At 39.8% G+C, this 20,739-nt stretch overlaps 1 protein-coding gene across 3 annotated transcripts in view; it reads right to left on the bottom strand.

The window, feature by feature from the left end:
- Nucleotides 1-3,297: 3,297 nt before the first annotated feature.
- Nucleotides 3,298-20,739, bottom strand: part of LOC120904080 (zwei Ig domain protein zig-8-like) — a 36,695-nt gene continuing 19,253 nt past the window's right edge. For all 3 annotated transcript variants that reach the window (XM_040313825.1, XM_040313826.1, XM_040313827.1), the window contains exons 3-9: nucleotides 14,274-14,342; nucleotides 6,302-6,630; nucleotides 5,944-6,060; nucleotides 5,460-5,553; nucleotides 5,127-5,254; nucleotides 3,646-3,925; nucleotides 3,298-3,561 (exon numbers count right to left, since the gene is read on the bottom strand). In XM_040313825.1, the coding sequence (XP_040169759.1) occupies nucleotides 3,428-3,561; nucleotides 3,646-3,925; nucleotides 5,127-5,254; nucleotides 5,460-5,553; nucleotides 5,944-6,060; nucleotides 6,302-6,630; nucleotides 14,274-14,340 (1,149 nt within the window). In that variant the 5' untranslated portion in view covers nucleotides 14,341-14,342 and the 3' untranslated portion in view covers nucleotides 3,298-3,427. The remainder of the gene's footprint in view (nucleotides 3,562-3,645; nucleotides 3,926-5,126; nucleotides 5,255-5,459; nucleotides 5,554-5,943; nucleotides 6,061-6,301; nucleotides 6,631-14,273; nucleotides 14,343-20,739) is intronic.

Raw genomic sequence — 20,739 nt, 5'->3', positions numbered from 1 at the left:
TGGTGATAATATTGTCGTCAGTAGTTGAGATTGTGTATGCCTCCTCGAATCTACACGCAAATATATCACAAATATCTGAAGCAGTTGAACCAGCTCGGTCATTGTGGTAAATCGATTTAGGTGTCACATTTGTACTATTGTGTTTCTTACGAAAACTCCAGAGAGCTTTGGGCCTTTTGATGAAATTCTTCTCCAACCGAGACAAGTAGCCACCGTAGCGTATTTTATTGTAACTACGGTACAAGCGAGTTGTTTCATTTAATATGCTTTTGTTAACAGGTGATCGGTACTTCGTATATTTTTTAAATGCAGCTTCCTTAGCTCTTTTAAGTTTTTTTAGGTGGCGGTCAGACCAAGCAGGGCCGCTCTTTGGTGTGATAATTGGTACACACGAATCAAACGAGGATAAAAGAAAGCGTATAAATATCGATAAAGCTTCATCAACAGAATCAAACTGGCTAATTCTGAACTGGCTATTAAAATTAGTTATGAGCTCATCAAGCCGAGTAAAATTGGTTTTATAAAAATTCATCCTAGGTCTACTTGCTTGAGTCAGTGTAGGATTAGGCATTGTGCTTGGAATTCGAACCGTTAAATCGATGGCTGGATGGTACAGGTCAGGAGAGACTAGTGGTGTTGGGCAGGGGTGCAAATCGATGCAGTAAGTTGCGGCAATAAAATTTGCGAATACTAAGTCGAGCTGCCGGTTAAGCGAGTTTTTGATACAGCTTATTTGATAAAGATCGCTAGCGTTAAATTCATCCAAAAACCGGGATCTGACCGAAGATGATGAATTTGCCACATAGTGCGCGAACGATGATGAGTGATCAAATGTTTGTTGTGATAGTGACCACGATACTGCCGAAAAATTAAAATCTCCAAACAAAAATATTAGATCATTAGTTTTTGCATGGTTTACTATTGCACTTACACTTTCAATCACAGATGTAAGAGTATCTGTGTCGTTAGCTCGATTAGGAGGAATGTAAACAGTCCCGATAAATATCGTGCAAGATGATAGGCGAACGGTAACCCACACTTGCTCAAGTGAGTTACGTGGTAGAGTGAGTTCACGGGTGTTCAATAAGGATGAGCATGCGATCAGTGCGCCACCACCACGAGTATGCACACTATTAGACAAGCTACGATCACATCTATACACCGAATAGCCCGGGTCAAACAGTAGCGATGATGGAATTGAATTGTCAAGCCAGGTTTCGGTGAGTATTATTTGGACCAAACTTTGGAATGGAAATTAAATTATAAATTCTATGTTGGCAGATTTGAAAACAAATCGTTGGGCGGCTAGTGCCTGAACACTAGCATTTGCGGTTTTGAGAGGAATATACTTAGCTTAGTTGAATTCTAGAATGGACCGTGTACAGCAGGTGTAAATTAGCACTGTTTATTGAATTTACCCTAACTCGGCGTATATGGTGCATCCTGTGCGTTCCTATTCATTTATGCAATTGGTTTCTGCGTAATTTAATCATTTTGAAGCTATCCGAAAAGTGGCTCGATTATTAGTTCCGTGCCCAGCTGCTTTCAAACCGTACAATAATTACAGAAAGTGTGCAAACAGACATCACCAAATCGATGCAATTGTTACTATTTCCGTGTTATCGTGTCCATTTGCATAATTATATGTATGTGTAATGTATGCTTTGTGGTACTTTGGATGAATTTAATTGAATTGAATCTGTTTGTAGCGTTTTGCGAAATTAAATACTCTTTCCGGCATTGAATCAACTGTTTACATTACAGACTAGATCCTCCGGTCATCAGCGTAAAACGTGGGGACAGTTGTTTGTAGTCGCACTGGTTTCACATGCCAAAGAAGGATCAGTGGGCAGTGAGCATCCCTACCCACGTAAGTCTCTTTGCTAATTATAATTATCTGCATTTTTAAAGATGTTATTAAAATAAAAGTGCGCTACTAACAACACGACAATGCCAGTTAGTTATCCGCAGCATTCGTTTTCACGCTTGAACAAATTTATCAAAATGAAAACCATAATTTAGTAGCCAAAGGCCAATTGGTACAAGGAACGAAATGCAATTCTTTTCGGCATGCAAACATGCACTCAAATTGAAAGTGTGATTAAATGAAACACGAAACCACACACACAAATGAGAAAATTTAAACAGTCCCATCCTGCTTTTGCTACGCTCGTTCGATTTAATTGCATTTTTATTAATTCTCTCTTTGACTCCCTTATCGTGTCAATGCTACAAACAGGCATATGAACGCATATCGTTTACGGAAATAATTATCTCCATTTGTTTGTGTTTGCCTTACTGTGTCTGGTTAATGTGTGAAAGGTGCAAATTAAAAAATGCTCTTTTTAAAGTACAACCAAATCAGACAACTGGCTCTAATGTGGTTTGCATCCTTTACAGGTTTGTTTTTTTTTTTTTTTTTTGGTTGTGCTTCTGGTTGAGGGGTTTTCATTCAACATTAACACACAAGTTGACTATAAAAAGAGGAAAACCGACCACAGCTTTCCCTCTGTTTTGTATTGCTGTGTACAACAATAACCTTCAAACAGGCGCAAATGAAAACGTAATTCCCACCGGAATGCATTTTTATAAAGCACAAAAGAAGCATCATTTCGGTTTGCTTTACCCAACTCCACCAAAGCAAACCTTTACAGCCAACAACAGATAATGCAATTTATGCTATTACTAACCACTTCTCGCTCTATTGGCATAATGAAAGTAAAGCCCTTTTCAACACCAAGAAAGCTACACACAAACGGTGGTATTTCGCCTACAAATCATTACAACTACAACTGGATAGTGGTTGGTTAATGTTTTTAATAGTTTTCTGATTTATCCCCCATTTGCCACGCTTCTCATTCATTTCTTGTACACTCTGCTTGATAATCAGAGTTAACAGAGAAAAAGCGCTAAACGGCAGTAAAAAACAGCTACACTGAACTCATTCCGGCTAACGGCAATGAGTTTCATCGAGTAGGATAGGAAGTAAAGAGACATGGAATAATATCCTAAATAATATCCATACAGTTGATTAAGCGTCTATTCATTTGCAGAGCAGAGGAGAAAGCTGCTTGGGATTTAGTAGTAAAATAGATGAATGGGTACGGGAAAATCTCTCTGAAAAGAAAATCATTTGAAGGGGCAATGGACATAGTTTTGTAATTAAATTTTTATCTTAGGATTATGGGGGGAACATTCGAATACACTTGATTTTTGCAGCTTATGGTCAACTTGTTCACTTACCTTAAGCTCAAATATAGTCTTTTGTTGTGATATGTAAATTATTACAATTATTACTTTACTTCGAAATTATTTTATTACACCACCTTGGATGCACAAGAGTTTTAACAAAGCTCTCTTCTCCTATTATCCCTTCCTGTCTTGTCTTGTTGGTCAGGGGAGAGTTCTACGATGACTTTCTTCACCGTCACCACCGACAGTTGTTGGTCCACGCGTGGATTTTCAGGAAAAATGCTGTTGATACAATACTCGGCACCATTAAACTCAGCGGCAAACTCCACTGGCTGGGTGGCAATGCTAACCGCTTGAGCGGGGAGCCCACTGTGAAAAGGAAAGTTTAAAAATGTCCATGAAACTTTTTACATATTTAACACATTACACAAACATCCTAAAAAAAACACTCACACAATGGTAGCCTGGACAAATACTGTCTGAAATGTTTCCAGTATCGGGCGAACACTGTCGTATTTGTCATTGCCCTGGACGCGGTTAGCGAGTAGGGCGGTCGCACGGTACCATTCAGGATGTGCACGTTGATCGTGGAAGGATCGGCGTTCGATGGGGAGCAGACGTACTTCCCGCTGTCGGTGGTACGGGCGCGCTGTATTAGCAGGTACGATGTCGTCATTTCACCCTTCTCCGTTATGACCGACACACCGCCCCGGGGTGAATCATAGTTGATCTCCTGCAAACAAACAAAAAAATTGACGTGGGAAATGAGGAACAATCACTCGAAATGGAATAAATAGAACATGCTCTCAAACCAAGAAAAAAGCTCCCTATCAATTGAGATTGAAACTCTTCAATCGATCCATTCATTTTTATTGATTTTGAAGAACGAAGCAGCGAAAGCGGTGAGCTATTTGCTTTGAAGCGCAATTTCAACGGGAACGTGACCGACCGGCAATTTGCATTTTGAATAGAGTGAGGAGAAAACATCGTTAAAGCAAGCAAGATCATATTCCATGAAGAGCTATTTGCACCGAAGTATGATCTCATGCTTTTTCATTTGGCATCAGCGCGTTATTGAAGACTTGAATTATTCTTCTATTTTATATCAGTCAAAATGTCCATCGATGCCATTTATACTGATTTCATAAGGAGAACCGGGGAAGCTAAAGGATGGTTTCAAAAAGCTTTCCAAGAATATTTTATTCATTTATTTTAGATTAGCTCCCTCAGAGAAAACTTTATGCATGAAGATACAATCAAAACGCCCTTACACAGTGATTGGAGGCTTTTAGATTAGTGTTAGTGATTAACATTTAGATATAAGTTAATGTTTCGATTCGCTTCATTCGTAAACCAGTGTTAAATAATCATTTCAACGCGTCAAATCAAGTGAATGTTGCATTCCTTAGTAATTAAAAATGATTCAAGAACAGATTATGTTTTTAAAATATAATAAATTTTATCATTGTTCTCTCATTTGGTTTCAATTGTTTGCTTTTGACGAATAAGAAAAGATATAAAAATAACTCAATTTTATAGACAATAACATTAAACCCACAGCAAATTGATATGCTTATCGATTTGAGCATAATGTTTTATAATTCAGGATGTACTTTATTAAATAAAATAAAAAAAAAAAAACTGACCGTTATTTTTACTATCATCGACACCTCCGTCCATTCCTTTGCAAAGAGCTCAGCCCTAACTTGATGCATTATTTCCCCTTCCTATTAAATGTTTCAGTTAGGACACAAAACACATCATCTCTTAAAAATAATCAAAATACATCCCCCTTCCTAACGTGACATCAAAATGGATAACGTTAAAGCCTAAGCTTTCGAACATGTTCCCACATTAATTCAAGCCATAATCCAACGCACCATGAAACAAAACTTCCGCAACCCGAGAAACACAAACAGGGGCTCTCCGCTTACCTGATTGTTGTGGGTCCAAAAAATGGTTGAAGGAGGCTCGGGTGAGTTCCGCACTATACAGGTTAAATTTACAGTTGACCCCGTGTTGATGTACAGATCCGGCACACCAACGATTGTGGTGATTGGCTCTGTAGATGATGGTGAGTTATAGGAAACGTGGTAAGAAGAAAACAAGTGTCTGTTAAAATACAAATAAACCTATACCCCAGAAAAACGAAACACTCAAAGGCGTTTCAGAAAGAGAGAGAGAGAGAGAGTGAACGAGAAACACGTATCCTAAATGGGTATTAAACCAGTATCAGCCCCGTGCATTTAGTCCGGCTGGACACTTACCTACGACGGCGAGGAACATTGAGTGCCCGACCGGTGGCGTAGTGGAGATCTGGCACTCGTACACGCCCGTGTCCCGCTTCTGGGGGTATCTAATCTGAAAGAACAACGGGTATTAGCTGCTTGTGTGAGACAGACAGACGCAAAAGAGGCGGGAAAATAAAGTGGACAAAAAAGAGAGTTCAACACTCTACGGACGGAATCTCCTGAGAGCTTGCGTGTTCGTGCGTGTGCACATGGATTTACTGCCGACGCCCACCAGCACATGATCGATGGCCCGGATAGGCCATATAGAGTGTCAATAGAGGGAGAGTGGGTTCATTTTTTATTATTTCATATAGTTTGCTGACTCATCGTTTGTGCTTTTCCCCAAGCTCTCAAAAGGCTCATCGAGAAGGAGGGGCAGAGTGATAGAGGTTACACTAAATAAAAACAAAAACACACATCGAGTGACGCAATGGGGCACCAGAGGAATAAGGGGGCTTACTTGTAGCGACCAGTCGTCAGTCTGGGGATTATGTACAGCCTGGAAACGTTGGTCAGACGTATAGGTGAATCTACCTACGGTTAACAGATGAATGTCACGATGCCGCACCCAGGACACCTGCCGAGGACGAACGATCCGCACAGGGGGACGTTGCACGTTGTGTTGTGATATATGAACAGTCGAAACACACACACAGGAAAAAGAGAAACAAATAAAAACACATGGTTAGAATTTATCGATACGGAAGCAACTCGAGCTCGAAAGCAAAAAAGGACATTGTCAATACACAACGCGTGGTTGTGTGTAGGAAAAAACGAGTTCTGAAGCAATACAAAGCACCATTGAAATTGAAATTTACCGTTTTGTTGCCAATGTTTTTCACCCGGCAGTTGAGATAGGCCGTCTTTCCGACCAGTGCTGTAATGTTCTTTGAGGCGGACAAATCAAAGTGTGGCCCACGGTCGAGCGGCGTCCGGAGCAGATTACTCTCGTCCGAGTCGTAAATTTCGTTCTCGCTCGTCTCTGAGTGCTGATGGTGGTGCTGGTGAAAGCCAAGGTGCAGATTGCCAAGGTACGGCGGTGTCCGGTTGCGTATCGGAGGACGCGTTACCGGTGAACTGCTGCGATCATCACTCAGCTCCAGCAGGAACTGTTCCTCCGAAAAGGTCTGCAGTGACTTTGTAATGCCTTCCGGGTTGGTGTTGTGGGATGGGAGTTTTCAATCGATGACCACAGATCCGGTGGCAATGGGAGAAAGTAGAGAAAAGATACAAATTAGAAGTGGCAGTTGGAAGCCGTCGAACACAGGAAATCGAACCGTCAGAAGGTCGGAATGAAAGTCCATGAATAAATGAGAAACACTGTTTCCTTCACGATGGCCACGTTGGGATGAATTTAATTGAAATTTGTATACTTTGTTGCTTTCTTTATTGAAGTTTGTGCACACTTTCTCATAAAGGAAAACATTTTACAGCTTTGCAGAGCGCATCAAATGTTAAAAGTTTACTAGAAATTGATGTAAGTTAAAGTATTGAAAGAAAATTATAATTTTGACATAAAAACACCGTTCAAGGCCAATATTATAGTTAAAAAAACATTAACATGTGACAAAAAAATTGGAAAAGTTAACCATCTTCATTCATTAACAGGCATAATAATGTTCATCTTAGCAGAAGTTGAGCTAATATGTTTTCCAAGTAAAAACAAAACGGTTAAAATCATTTGATTTCGATGTAATTTATTATTGGGATTTCACTTTCAAGGCCAATTGTCCCAACAATATCAATATTTGCTAGAATGACCATTATATCAAACAATCACAACCATCAACATGCATCATTTTCAGTGAGACTCATCAAGTCATCGTACTCATACGTACTACATGAACATACTGCATGTTGTATTTACCTCAAGTAAACAAGCATTAACATACATAATCTTCGTTGAAGTATCTCTCTCTCTTCACATGATCGGCTGTGACTGTCCTGCCCTTGAGGGATAAAATTAAAGTTCTAAGCTTTCCACAAACAAGAAAGTCACCTCATCGAGCCTGACAGTCAAAGGAAAAGCCTTTCCATTCCCTTGGATTGAGCTGCATCCAGCCACTGTGAAGTTCTGGGAACCTTGCCCTGGAGCGTAAATTAATTTATCGTTGTTATCAATCTTGCTCTCACACTCTGAGCCGTTGCGGTTTAATTCGGCTCTATCGCTTCCAGCTAGATAAGCTTCCTTGGGCACACAAATACAGCAAAAAAGCAAACACCAGCAAAACCAATCAGAAGTGACAGCTCTGCTAGGCAGGTGTGAGATGTTATTACATGGGAAAAGATACATAAATCAACTGTCGCCACATAATCTTTCAGTGATGTTGGCGATTGTGATGTGATTGCGTTGAAGTGCAACTAGATGCCGTTGGTATAGGAGGGCGGGTTAGTGTGAATGTTTAAATATTTAACGAAACGCTACTGGCAGTCGTGTAGATGAGCTTTTGTAGACGCTTGATTTACAATGACAGTTCTTGGGAAACTGCAGCGATGGCATCGGTACGATTGGTTCATTCCGAACATCAAACAGAATTATAGTTAGAGTTACTGCAAAGTAGATTCTGATGGTTTAGGGAAGTGTTGTAAAGTTGGGTAAAGTTTTAATTGCAATTTGTGTTGATTTCCAGTTGTTGTAGAAAAAGAGACTTTTAAGCTATAATTCAACACAATCAATGTGATATGCCACACCTTTTAAGCCCTCAGCAGGAAAGAGTTGATAAGATGCTTGAAAAGTATACATTTTCATTATCAAGTAAAACATTGAAATTCATCTCAATTAAACTGATTACCAAAGGCCTGAGGGCGTTTTGTTTTTACCTTGTAACAAACTCGTTCCGTCTATTTCATAATCCCAGCCCATTACGTTAATTCCAATGGACTGCCACAATTATCGGAATTTGGTTGTTAATTGTGTGGAAGCTAAATGAACTCCAAATTGAATCCTTCCTGCAGGGCACCTGCAATGCTCCTAACGGTATTATCCCCACCCGGGATGTTGAAGGATGGCTCGGTCGGAACGCCATCGGAACGCCAAACTTTCCAAATTGATTATAAGCGTAACGATTATAAGCGTATAATTAAGCCCTTTTTGCCTGTGATTTGGCTGTGTGATTGTGTCCTGTGACTGGGTACAAACCCTCACACAGGCACACAGACATATTTTCCTATCGATTATCATTTCCGGAAATAGCCGATTCCCATCTGGTTTTGTGAAATCTGTCCGAAGCGGAAAACAGTCAATCCGACTATCGCCACTCGATGCTGCTGAGGGGTGCAGAGGGTAAGGTAGTGAGGATTGTTGATCTTAAATCTGGCACACCTCCCCAGTGGATACGCAGCTGGTACACATAGAGACTGGAAGCTTCACAGAATAGCAACTGAGCAACGTGATTGGAATCTGTCAAGGGAACGCACACAGTTAATTAACGGAAAACACTCTCACCGCAAGGCACGTCAGGAGAACGGGAGTGACGGAGTATCATGCAGCTGTGACACACAGCAATCGATCGTTGGGTGGATTTATTGATGCGGTTTGAGTGCTGATTATGGTTAAAAAGAAAACAGAACAAGTCGTGGATTGGGGTGAATCGTGGCGAAATGCAACGTGCGGCAGTGGACTATTCTCAGTAAGTAACAGTCATTTAAACGGGAATCAGACTCAGATGCAGGATTGATGTATTTTTGGGTTTTTTGATTGAAACTAATGAAAGGTTATACGATTAAACAAGAGCTGCAGTTGAAGCCCCGACATAGTATCAGAGGTCTTTATTATTTTCTTGTCATTAATTTGCAGACATAAATAGTATAAAATGCTTAGAATTCGATGAGATTGCAATAAAGAATGAAATTTTAAATGAAGATTACATTCTGGGTCATAACACTGCTCGAATTACTGAATCGTATAGCAAAATAAAATACATCATTTAAGTTTTTATCAATAAGCTTTGAAAGCTTTTTTATTTTGCCGTGTTTACAGATTGCAAATGTGAACCAGATGTTGTACAGTTATGCCATTGTGCTGGCATGTATACCAAACCATTGTTCAACCAAACCCCACCATGAGTTCTACAAAACCGTAGATTAATATTCATACATTTTCAGTCCCACAAAAAGGGTTCTCTCATACTGATTATATTGTTGGGAAGCTTTCCGGCATTTTTACGCGAAACATCTTGCTTTGCGAGCCATTAAAAGCTGCCCTCTACCTCTACTGGAATTGATGAGCTTTATCATAAACAGACCCTTCTTGCCGTACTTGAACACGAACAAAGCAGATAACAGATAAAAGGATTACTATTGGGACTCCATAAAGTACTGTCTCGACCTTAAATAACCTCCTTCGAACCCGTAAAGGCCTGTTATTCTGGCTTTCCGGCCAAAGGGGCTCCAGTTCCGGCTAGCGTGTCGGTATTCCATCTTCGGTGATCCTTTCTGCTTTTTTTTACGTTACTTTGACTTCCTACACTCGCGTAATCTTACCGCAATATTTCGAGCCTGGGACCATCACACCAAAAACCCACGATGCAGTCCGCATTCGACTCCGGAAAGGTTACTGCGAGGCGAAATATGTACGCACCAACCTTCCTAGAGCGGCTGTTCGACAAGATCCTGCTCGGTGTATAAAAAGGGTCACAATTTCTTAGATTTTCTGACTGGTGCCGAGTTCATGAATATTCCTTGTGCTATTGTTGCCCTGGCGAGGGTTTTTGTCTGTTCTCAAATACACCGAATTGGATATCTCTGCACAATTTTCGTTAAAAACAAGACAAATGGTTTCACGATTGTGTACTGCATAGCAAAAAAAGGGATAAAAAGGCGTAAGCTTCTTTTTTTTTGCTGTTCCTTATTTCCATCGGCATTCTCGCTTATACAGCATCTCTTTTGAATGCATTAAATGCGCGTGTAATGTATTTTATCTCCTTAATTCACAATTTATAGGCTCTACAACAATTGGATTTATCCGCTAGCATGAACCCCGAATTACATTTTCTAACTTGATTGGAAAGGATGGGATACAACCATTTACAAATATCTGTCCATAATTTCAACACATTCTAATGCTATTGCTGAAACTGCAAGAATAAAGTACCTTAAATATTAAATAACACACAAGCACGATCCCTTTCCGTTACTTTCAATCGGTGAACAATGTAACACGGAAATTAATTACAACTTTTCATCGCTTCCATCATTGTCCTCAACCACAATATCAAACACCTCACGCACGTGCCCTTGAGAGCGTGTTTGTGAAATATCAATTTTAACACAACCGTAAGCACGTTACAAAAACGGTACAAAAACCGGAACGATGCAGAGAATAAATAGAACCGCCCAACTCTTCACAGAATGCATACCAAGCTCTTGTTCTCCCAAACGTGCTACCATGAAGTAAGTGAAGGTTCGCGGGCCTGAGCTTTGCTTCCTGCTGCAGGCATCAACTCTAGGCTTAAGCGGAAGCGAAATGAACCATTATTATTTAAATTACATCTTTTCAGCTTGCTGCATGTGTTCGACGATTGATATGATGGGCGTTCACGGATGTGAATGTGTGTCGTTGGAAAGCGAAACGAGTCAATCGACTGGTGCGAATTACTGTATCCTCCTGTCCTTCACTCCCTCTGTACACAAACTGCTGTTGCCAAAAAATGCAAATCCATTCCGGTACAAACGGAACCAGCCAGCCCGGGCTGTCGTTAAGCGTAAATGGCTATTAATAAATCATTCCGAGGCGTTTCGCACGGAATGATAACGTCTTTTTTTGTTTTTGCTTGCGTGTGTGGGAATTTCCACCTGATCGCTTCACGCAGTCGTTTGGGTAATTTTAAGCTTGAACCAGCTTTTATGATTCGTCGTTAACTATATTTTATCGTTATTTTGTATCCGTGGAACAAGAGTATTTGCTTTCATCCCGCTTGACATACTTAGCTTTCATCAAATGATCGATACCGTACCGAGAAACCCTGCAATGCTGAAACAAACGACACTGTTCTATAACTTTTCTCCCGGCCAAATTTCAACGAGAATCACAGAAAAAAACAAGACGAAAAGCCAACCGAGCCGTTCTTGTGCTAGATGCTCCTCCCAGAACATCAAAATCTAATTCCAACTATCGGGCGTTATCACTTCCTGTCAGTTCTGTCCGTGCCAGTAGAAACAGGAAAAAAGCTCGGCCCTTCAATATGATAGCCATTTACCATTCTAGCTCTCGGCATAGAGCTTCTGCTTGTGTGTTTAAGAGATTCATTTCCCAAACCCTTTGGAAGGCAAGTTGATGTACGAGGAATGGGTTTCGTGGAATTTTGTTCATTTGTTCCTCCATTGTTTAGAATGTTCGATGCAAAGTGGTATGTCTGGACGAAGATACAGTTTTAGTTAGCTTGTTTCAGTTGAAAATTCCTTTGAGTTTTTATTTTTTAATATTTTAAAAAGTTCTATATTTATTTTGCAAATAACATAGTTTTTGGTAAATGTATTTTATAATGCTTTCAAACCTTTGGGTTTTAAGAATATGAATATGAATGCATAAAAAGCCAACAGCATATGCTACAATGGCTTTTCACAAAATGATACCTAACAATGGGGCCCTTTCCGTTTGAAGCTCGTAGGCTGAAATTTCAGCCTGTCAGCTGTTTGCATTGTATAGCAGTTTTCAAGCAGCTTTTAAAGTGGGTATAGTATACAGGTGAGCTTATCCCAAGGAGTATGAATTTAGAAGGCTGATTTTTATCGCTTCTGCTTCTAAATGAAGATTTTAAGAGTGTTTTGAGTATTCGTCAAGCCTCCAGAAAGCTCGTTGGAGCAAAAGTTTTCACTCTTTCTGTCAAAAAGTGATATTCAAATTTGGTTATAAAAAATACTATGAGACCACCTGGATTCCACTTTGGATACACTATGATTTCAGATTCGATCACCTGATTGATCTTTAATGCACCTTGCGATATATGTAAACAAAACCGTGTTTTCGAGCAGGTACTCGAATTTAATTATAGCTTTGAGGCTAGAATAATCTAGACTGAAAATTGCAGGCTAGTTTTTTGTGTGGTTTTGTATGGAGTGTTTACATGATTGTAGCCTCCAACTGTCAAACTCCATACAAAACACTAACTAGAATCGTGAAGGCCCCCAATAGTGGATTAAAAACTCATGCGACAGTTTTTAGCATTGACTGACTCTGAAGCAAAGCAAGCAAGGGTCCTGCGAGACAGAAACGGAACTCAATTTGTATAATTATACTTTTTGTTATCTGCATATTACCTTCCAACGATCCATGCATTCTGAGATCTTTCTTCCGGTCACTTTGGGTAATTATACTTGCAGACTTGGGAAATGAATAATTCCACAACACAAATAAAATGTATTCCAATCTCCCCAGACAACGGCACACACCGGCACGCTAAGCAATGACCGTGGAAATGATGAAAAATCAACGCTTCTTGCAGCACTTCAACTGATGAATAAATGTCCCTAAAGGCGGGACACTAAGCCAAATACGAAACATTGCAAACGTACTCACATACAAACGCTCACAATATTACAGCTAACCTTACTTAAACAAAAGAGAAAGAACAAAAAAGGCTCAAATTTTTCAGCAGTTCAAACAGGAGAGGTTGGGTTTTAAGGGCCTTTCTCCACACGGTTGACCTGGCCTGATGGTAGCGAGCAGATTACAGTATTGCTTCATGCCTCGTTTCAATGCTTTGCTTATGCAATGGATCATATCCTTCGCGTTTGTTTGCCACTTTCCATTCGCCTTGATGATGCTTTCCGCATCCTCAAGCGTGTACACGAGCAAACACAATGCTATTTCTGCGTTGTTTCGATTTAAATTGTACAAAGATATGCCAATGATACGCTTCAAACAAGTCCTTGGGCGGGTATATGTATGTGTGTTTGCCTCGTATATTTTTTTGTTCGCGTTTGCTTCATTTCAATAGCTTGAGGGAAAGCGAATGCACCATCAGCCCAGTGTGGTCCCAAAACAGTGCCGGGAGCCGGCGGGTGTACTGAAGGGCAATCAGAGCTAATAAATCAACATGCGCTACACTCGAGTTGGGAAAGATCGACTGTGCCGTTCACTAGCTTCCTAAAAATGGGATGGTGAAACAAAACGGGAGGTTCAGGTTTTTTTGGTATGTTTTATGTGTTGACGAATGTGTATTGAGCTCTTAGAAATACTTGTGTAAGCCTCATTGTGCACGTATGAATGTGTGGCGAGGAAAATCAGTATAATGATGACTCGTTATTGTACTTTATGAAACCTTTACGTATATAATTCATCATACCCTATTGAAGGTTTTGTTAAACGAATATTTAACTTGAACAAAAATTAAAAAAAAACTGAACATTATGCATCACATAGAGCAAACATGTAAGCTGCATTGAATAATTTCTCCCATCACAGAGGAGAAAGAATGGTAAATTATAATATTTTCTGCACAAAAGCACTACAGTTGCCACCTAAACAGCATACCACAAGTATAAGTAAATTTACAATAATTCATAAACAAAGTTTAGAAGAGAATGGATTGCACCACACACAATTATCTGAATAGCTCAGAGTGCTAGAGCCAATGACAGAAACACAGAAGTTGAAGAATAAATTCTTCATATTCAATATTATTTGTTCCATGTTTTGAATGCATCGAAATATTTTTAATGTTTCTTATATATTTACCTACGAATTTATGAACTGAAATCTAACGTATAATATCCATTTCACCCATAGACTTTAAATTTCAATTGAATAAAGTATGAGGTTCATATATTGTTACTGTTTGTTTCACTTACCGTGGTTTAAATGAACGATGAAAAGGAAAATTATATTTATTCCATTCTGAGAGCGCAGTGCGGCCATCACTGAAAAAAAGAGAATAAAGAATTTCATTTTGTTAATCATTTTTGGAGCTTGAAACGGTTTTAGTTTTAAACAGCTTTTTTGCTTATGAATGAATAATACCAAAACAATCCAGTACAACCAATGCACAACACCAGCAAGCAACAATTCTTCAAATTGGATACGGTGAATAAATAAATAAAACAAACGACTAAGGCCTGAGCCAGTAGCGGGTTTACAGTCTCGGGGGCCCTAAGCAGTAAGAGTTGTTGAGGCCCCTTTGTACATTATTACTGGGGGTACTCGGCATCCGTCTTTGATTATGAAACATTTTAACTTAAATTTTGTTGCCACCGGGGGGGGGTGCTTACGGTTCGTATAACGCGGAGCCCCAACGTCCATAACCCACGGGGCCCTCCTTGCTAATACAGTACCATATTCTATCAACTGTTATGGATTATGTACTAAAGATTCCGGGGCCCCTCATTGACGGGGCCCCCCGCAATTGCTTACTTTGCTTACCGTTAAATACGCCACTGGCCTGAGCTGTTGTGAGTTTTCCTGCCAGCTTTTTTTCCCCGTAACCATACATTTCCCATAAGCTTACGTATGAAAATAGGTTGAAAACGACACTGAATGACAGCGCATGTCTCCATCACATCTGCAAAAACCTTTCCATCGAGGCCCGAGGCGCAACATTTGAATGATTTATTGCATCAGCATGTCCAACGGCTGGCACGGTGAATACAACACTAAGCGTCCTCTATTCCTTGCAGTATACACATTTTGCTGATTGTGCAACTGGCTAATGTCACACGCACCTCGTGCAGCACTGTGCAGCAGTCGCCCTCAGCAACTGTCAAGAGTGAAACAGCCACCAGGCGTCTCCATGTTTCGCGCGGGGAAATAGAATATAATGCATCGTGTACGCACGGGGTCGTACCGGTTGAACTCCGTACCGTGGTGGGATCTGGTGATAGGCTATATTCGAATTTTCACATTTACCCGATGCGTCCGCTATCGCGATGCTAGGTACACTGGGTTAGTGTAAAAGCAAGCTTACACGGTAGATTTTTGTTTTATTTGTTCAATCTACTGCCAGTTTGGGAGCTGCAGGTCATCCGGTGCATGCCAGGGATCGTTCGGAAGAAATGCACTAACTTTGGAGGCTTTGGCGACTTGCGATTCGATGCAACCTGTCGTTTTTCATCGAATTTTACATTCACTGCGGAAACTCATTAGTGGTTAAAGGTTGACCTACATCCTTCACTCACACTATCATGCACATACAAACACGCTTGAGCTCACACTAAGGGCCACCGTTTGGAACCACAAATTTTCCCATCGCAGCAGCACTCGCTTGGCTAGGGAGCCTTTGGCACATTTTACCAGGCCACGGTAGATGCATCTCTCTACAGCAAATGGGAAAGATATTTTCGTCGAACATACTTTCAACCACCAATTTGAGTCATGCAGCCATAAAAGCATGAGAGCAATTAGGTCATCGTTCTCTATTTCAGAAAGACCCTTGATGCAATCGTGGGCGCTATTTAGAGAGGTCATCAATCGTCTTGGTTTACCTCGCATGGTTTATAGAGTTTGTGATTTGAATTAAATTAAAACATTACTAGTTAAATTTTTGTTTTGTTCTGTTCATTTACAAATATTACTTTACCTTCTAAACGTCAACAGATATCCAGCATGAAAGGCAAAATAAAAATGTAACTAATTATGTATAATAAAAAAGCAGTATGAGTTTACCACTTTCTTTCACTCGTTCGTTCTTCTTGTTGCAGGTCATAGAAAGTATTCTGCCAAACATAGTAAGTCTCGTGTTTAGCGTGAGAGAGTTTGATGACTTTGGTTTTGTTAGTTATTTGCTAAATTTTATTAGGGAGAATAACTATTCGCATGATCTCCTTGAACATCGTGTTTGCTGCCCCATATGCTGTTGTTTGACGTTATTCTTGCGTTTGACTGGATTTCTAGAAGCTGATAGATGAAAGAAACCTTTGATGTGCTCTTAAATATCAATGCGAATCAAAAAGAGGTGCTACTACCGGTTCACTTGTTATTCTTCTACTTTCTTGACTGAACTTTAACGTGCACTTTTTCTGGTTCGTTCGTATTTGTTGTTTGTTGCTATCCCATAAGCAACGGTGTGCTTGAACGAGTAGAGAAGAGCAACTCAAAAAAAGATTGTACTTCATTGTATTTGTTCGCCTGTATACTGCTGATACAGGATAAAATGAAAGGATGATTTTCGTAGCCGGATGCACAGCACAATATGCTCTCGTCAAGAATCTCTGCCGCACCGGTATGGACTGCCTCCGGGCCGAAAGCCAAGCCATCGCTTCTGCACAGCACGCACCGATCAAAGGGGAGCAAAAGCATTTTTTTGGTTTGTGAAATGTGTTGGAGGCTACGTTGTTAATTGAATTAAAGCAAGCACAAGCATAACTGGCATACACTATTCGGGCAGCATTGTTGATCATATGCTGATGTATTGCAGCCATGCATGTACAAAGGGATGCGTGCCATCATCTGTGTTTAAATATTTAGTTCCACAGCGAACCTTATTCTGCTTTCAAGCAATTTCATTTCAGCAAGGTTGTCACGCAAGTATGCTGCTGAAGTTGAGAAAAACTGCAGAGGAAAGCGATGGGGATGATTCGTAAAGGAAGCGATGGGGATGACGATGGGGATGATTCCGTATCACTAACATTAACAAAGTTCTCTCCACGGTGTTTCGCTGCGTTCGATGCGTTTATCATGAAAATTTTAAGCATTTTGTTAATGTACGGGACTATATGTCTGCCATCTACCAACGCAAAAGTGTCATCTGGTTGAAGTTTTATCTTTCAACTTGTTGGGTTTAGTTGGATACGAAAATGTACCAAGAAGAATGTCAAATTGATATTTGCCAACACCTGCTAAACATTCGTTTTGAGAAAATTGATAATGAGACAAGCAACAAGAGCACATACGAATAGTTTGCCTGTACAATGTTTTCCTTTTGAGATAGTTTTTCCTAAGTGCACTTCATTACACCTTGACATTTCTTGATTTCCAAAAAAGAAAAAAAAAATTGTCACAATTTTAATACAATGATAAAAGCAATTCCTTGTTCATCTTGATGCTTAATTCACCGTTGGAACGAGTCAATTCCCCTACTAGTTTCACGTAAGTGACAGAATCTTCCCTTTTTCGTTTCGGATAAGGACATCAGCTTTGGATAGGAAAATATAGTACCGAATCAAGGCTGAAAGTCCAATCATTGCAATACACTTGACCTGCCAATTTGGTGTTCATGCAGTTTGAATCGCAACGTACCTTCCAAGAAGCGTAAGTCTTCCGAATAATACTTGAGGATTTCACATGAATGTTAAAAATTGGATTTTTCGCTGTTACAAAAGATTTTATTATTTTTCATTGCAGGCTACAGGGAATTTGGCTGGAATGAATAACTTGAGTAGCTATAGTAGAGTTTTGCAGACTACGTTTAGCTCAGCTTTAGAGCATCACCTAGTCCAAAACCTTCGTTTTCGCTTCCAGAGTAGATTTATGGCTTCATTATCTGCGCACTATTGTATCTACGATTTCTGACGGGTAGTGATGCCTGTGTGTATTGTTACATAGAAGCTAATGCATCAATGAAATTGAAAATATGATTGTTAGCTCTGATCTGACGAATAGTTTTTAAAATTGATCTACAATATGCAATATGAATATAACTTTCATAATACAATAGCTCGATGCTGTTAACGCCATGCATACAGCAGCATGATAAGGCATCCTAGAATATCTTTTTTTAAAGAATCACATACATTTAAATCTATAAAACCTTAACCTTTAATAATTATAGTTCCTTATCAGTGCTATTATTCAAATCAAACTATTGAAATCTGCTACTGCTCTGATAATCTTAGAATGTTGCCATTTTGCGACGAAAAAATGCTAAAAAAGAATTAGTTTTCATACCGTAGAAACAGATCAAAACTAAACATTCTCCACGCGTTTCTATTCTTTTTTTAAGTACTTTTTCTACTTGTAAGGGTAAAACGAACATAAGATGGCTTGATCATATGTTAACCAAAATGGAACTTGATTCGAAATCAAAATAGTGCCAATAAACATAAACATCGTGTCTTCCCCAAAATCCAATTTCCACAGAACGCTTCAAATGTAATCTGATGATGGCACACCTTCTAAGATACAGATTATCTTGTCTCGAATTGACTGTTTCCAAATTTTCCTCCGTCGGTAATGGTGTCAAGAAAATCCAGCCGATGGCACAGTTCAATCGAAACGGAACATATCAAACAAAACGGCCTTGGGTACACATATTGACACTTGAAATGTAGCTTAGATAAATCGAATCCTTTACTTTGTGTTTGAGGTCGACGGAATTGAGTACAGAGATTGCATTCGCTGCGTATGGGAATGATTGAAGGTGTATGTCTGAATGTATCCGCCTTATCAAATACAAGAGTTATGTAGTCAATTTTCTCCTTGAATAAAAGACAATCGTAGATGTCTTGAATGTAAGCATTTGAATCGCAGTGCAGAATGGTGTCAAAGGAGTTTTGCAATCGTCGCTCTTTCATCACAGCTTACACTTTTTACAAAGCAGTGTACGTATAGCGCGGTATTTCCCTTGAACATATCACCTCAAAGACCCAATCATGATGCTCAACACTCACAATCTCTTTGCATGAACCAATAGACATGGTCGATAAGCCGCAGGAATGGATCGCGAAGAGCTGAGAACAGACGATGTTCAATCATGCAAAATCACATTTTACCCACCAGCTCGGTGGCCCAAAACCCTTTTCACTCGGTGTGGTACTAACCAGTGCGTGATCATAAATTTCACTACCACTGCGAGCGCACTTAGATAAATGACCTCCGACAGCAGCAAAGGATGGCACCATAAACCACCCGCCGATAGGCTCCAATCGTTCCGGGGTGATAGTGTATCGCGTACGGGTGAAGGTCACTGTCAAACCGCTTTACTCGTTTCACACAGCCTCCAACGATAGAATGACCGACCGCGGGAAATGCCGCCGTTGTAAGTACTCGTCGACCTTTTCTGCCGATACTCTCGAACATGATTTATGTACCGTTGGAAATGATATAGTTATGTGCCGGCTGACGCTACTTTATCACCAACAATATTGATCAACGTAATGGCGCACGACAGGAAACGCCGTCACCATGAAAGTTGAGCTTGAAGTGAGTGATTACGAATGAAAAGAACGAACGAACGAGCAAAGCAAATACAGGGAAGAAAAACGTTCCAGCAGCGTCAGCCGTGAGTGCAAAGAATACTTGGAAGTTTGTTTGCTATGTTTCTGTGATGGTGAAAATCTATCGCAAAGAATAATACGCTCAAAGCCGTTCCAAGCCGCCGCCATTGCAATGTTGGTATTTCTCTTCTATAGATACCTCGCAACGTTGGCTTTTTGAAAGATAAACACACATGAAAACAAACCACCAACACACTGTCTGATAAGTTGTCCGACCGTTAAAAGGGTTGCTGTTCGAGTACTGGGCTGTGTTGACCAATCTGATCACTCCTCTTGAGCTTAAAGATGACTTAAAGATGAGTTTTTTACTGTCTACTCAAGAGTCTTGAAGAAGGTTTTTTTAGGTAATAAAAGATTCGACTGTCCATTATACCTGGAAAATGGTTTTAACTTATATTTGTTAAACATTTTAAGGTAACATTTCTTCATGGAGCCTGTAAAAGATAACAAAATCGATAATAGTAAAAATATTACCAGTTGAAAAAAATATAAAAAATCACCTTTTTTCTGATGGAAATATTTCTTTTGCTCATTTTATTACATATTAAACTTTTTTGCGTGCCACATTTGAACTTCATTTATTGCCGAATATGATACGTTTGATACAACCAAGCAATATATCAGATTCTGCATACTCATATTTATCTACATGAATATCAAACTTCCCGCAAAAGTTGCCCCGGTGCTGGAAAAAGCCTTCCGTTTTACGGTAGCCCAAAGATTCAAAGCTTACTGCAACAGACTTCATGTTTCATGGTTCGCCTATTCTCTAGCATAACATTAGATTTTCCTACCCTGGAACACATTCGAACGTTTGGCTCGGACTTTCACCAACCTAGGTCGTCCAGGGCGATATGAGAAAAAGAGGCTCAGAAATGAGTTATCTCTTTCCAGTGAACAATTAATTTACTTTATGCGGCCATAAAACTGCATACAGTGCCACACACTTAACCGACCAATAAGTCCTTCAACCCGGTAACGTAATGTGTGAGCTATCTGTCAGAAGAGAAAGCATGAGTTTGTGCACGTGTATTGTTTGAGAATATTTTAAATAATAAATGTACGAGGTACGTTTACATATTAATGTAAACACTTTTTTACACCCTTTCTG

Source organism: Anopheles arabiensis, chromosome 3, assembly GCF_016920715.1.
Source record: "Anopheles arabiensis isolate DONGOLA chromosome 3, AaraD3, whole genome shotgun sequence".
Classification (NCBI taxonomy): domain Eukaryota; kingdom Metazoa; phylum Arthropoda; class Insecta; order Diptera; family Culicidae; genus Anopheles; species Anopheles arabiensis.
Note: the sequence above shows the minus strand (reverse complement) of the source record. Positions and strands in the feature narration are given on the sequence as shown.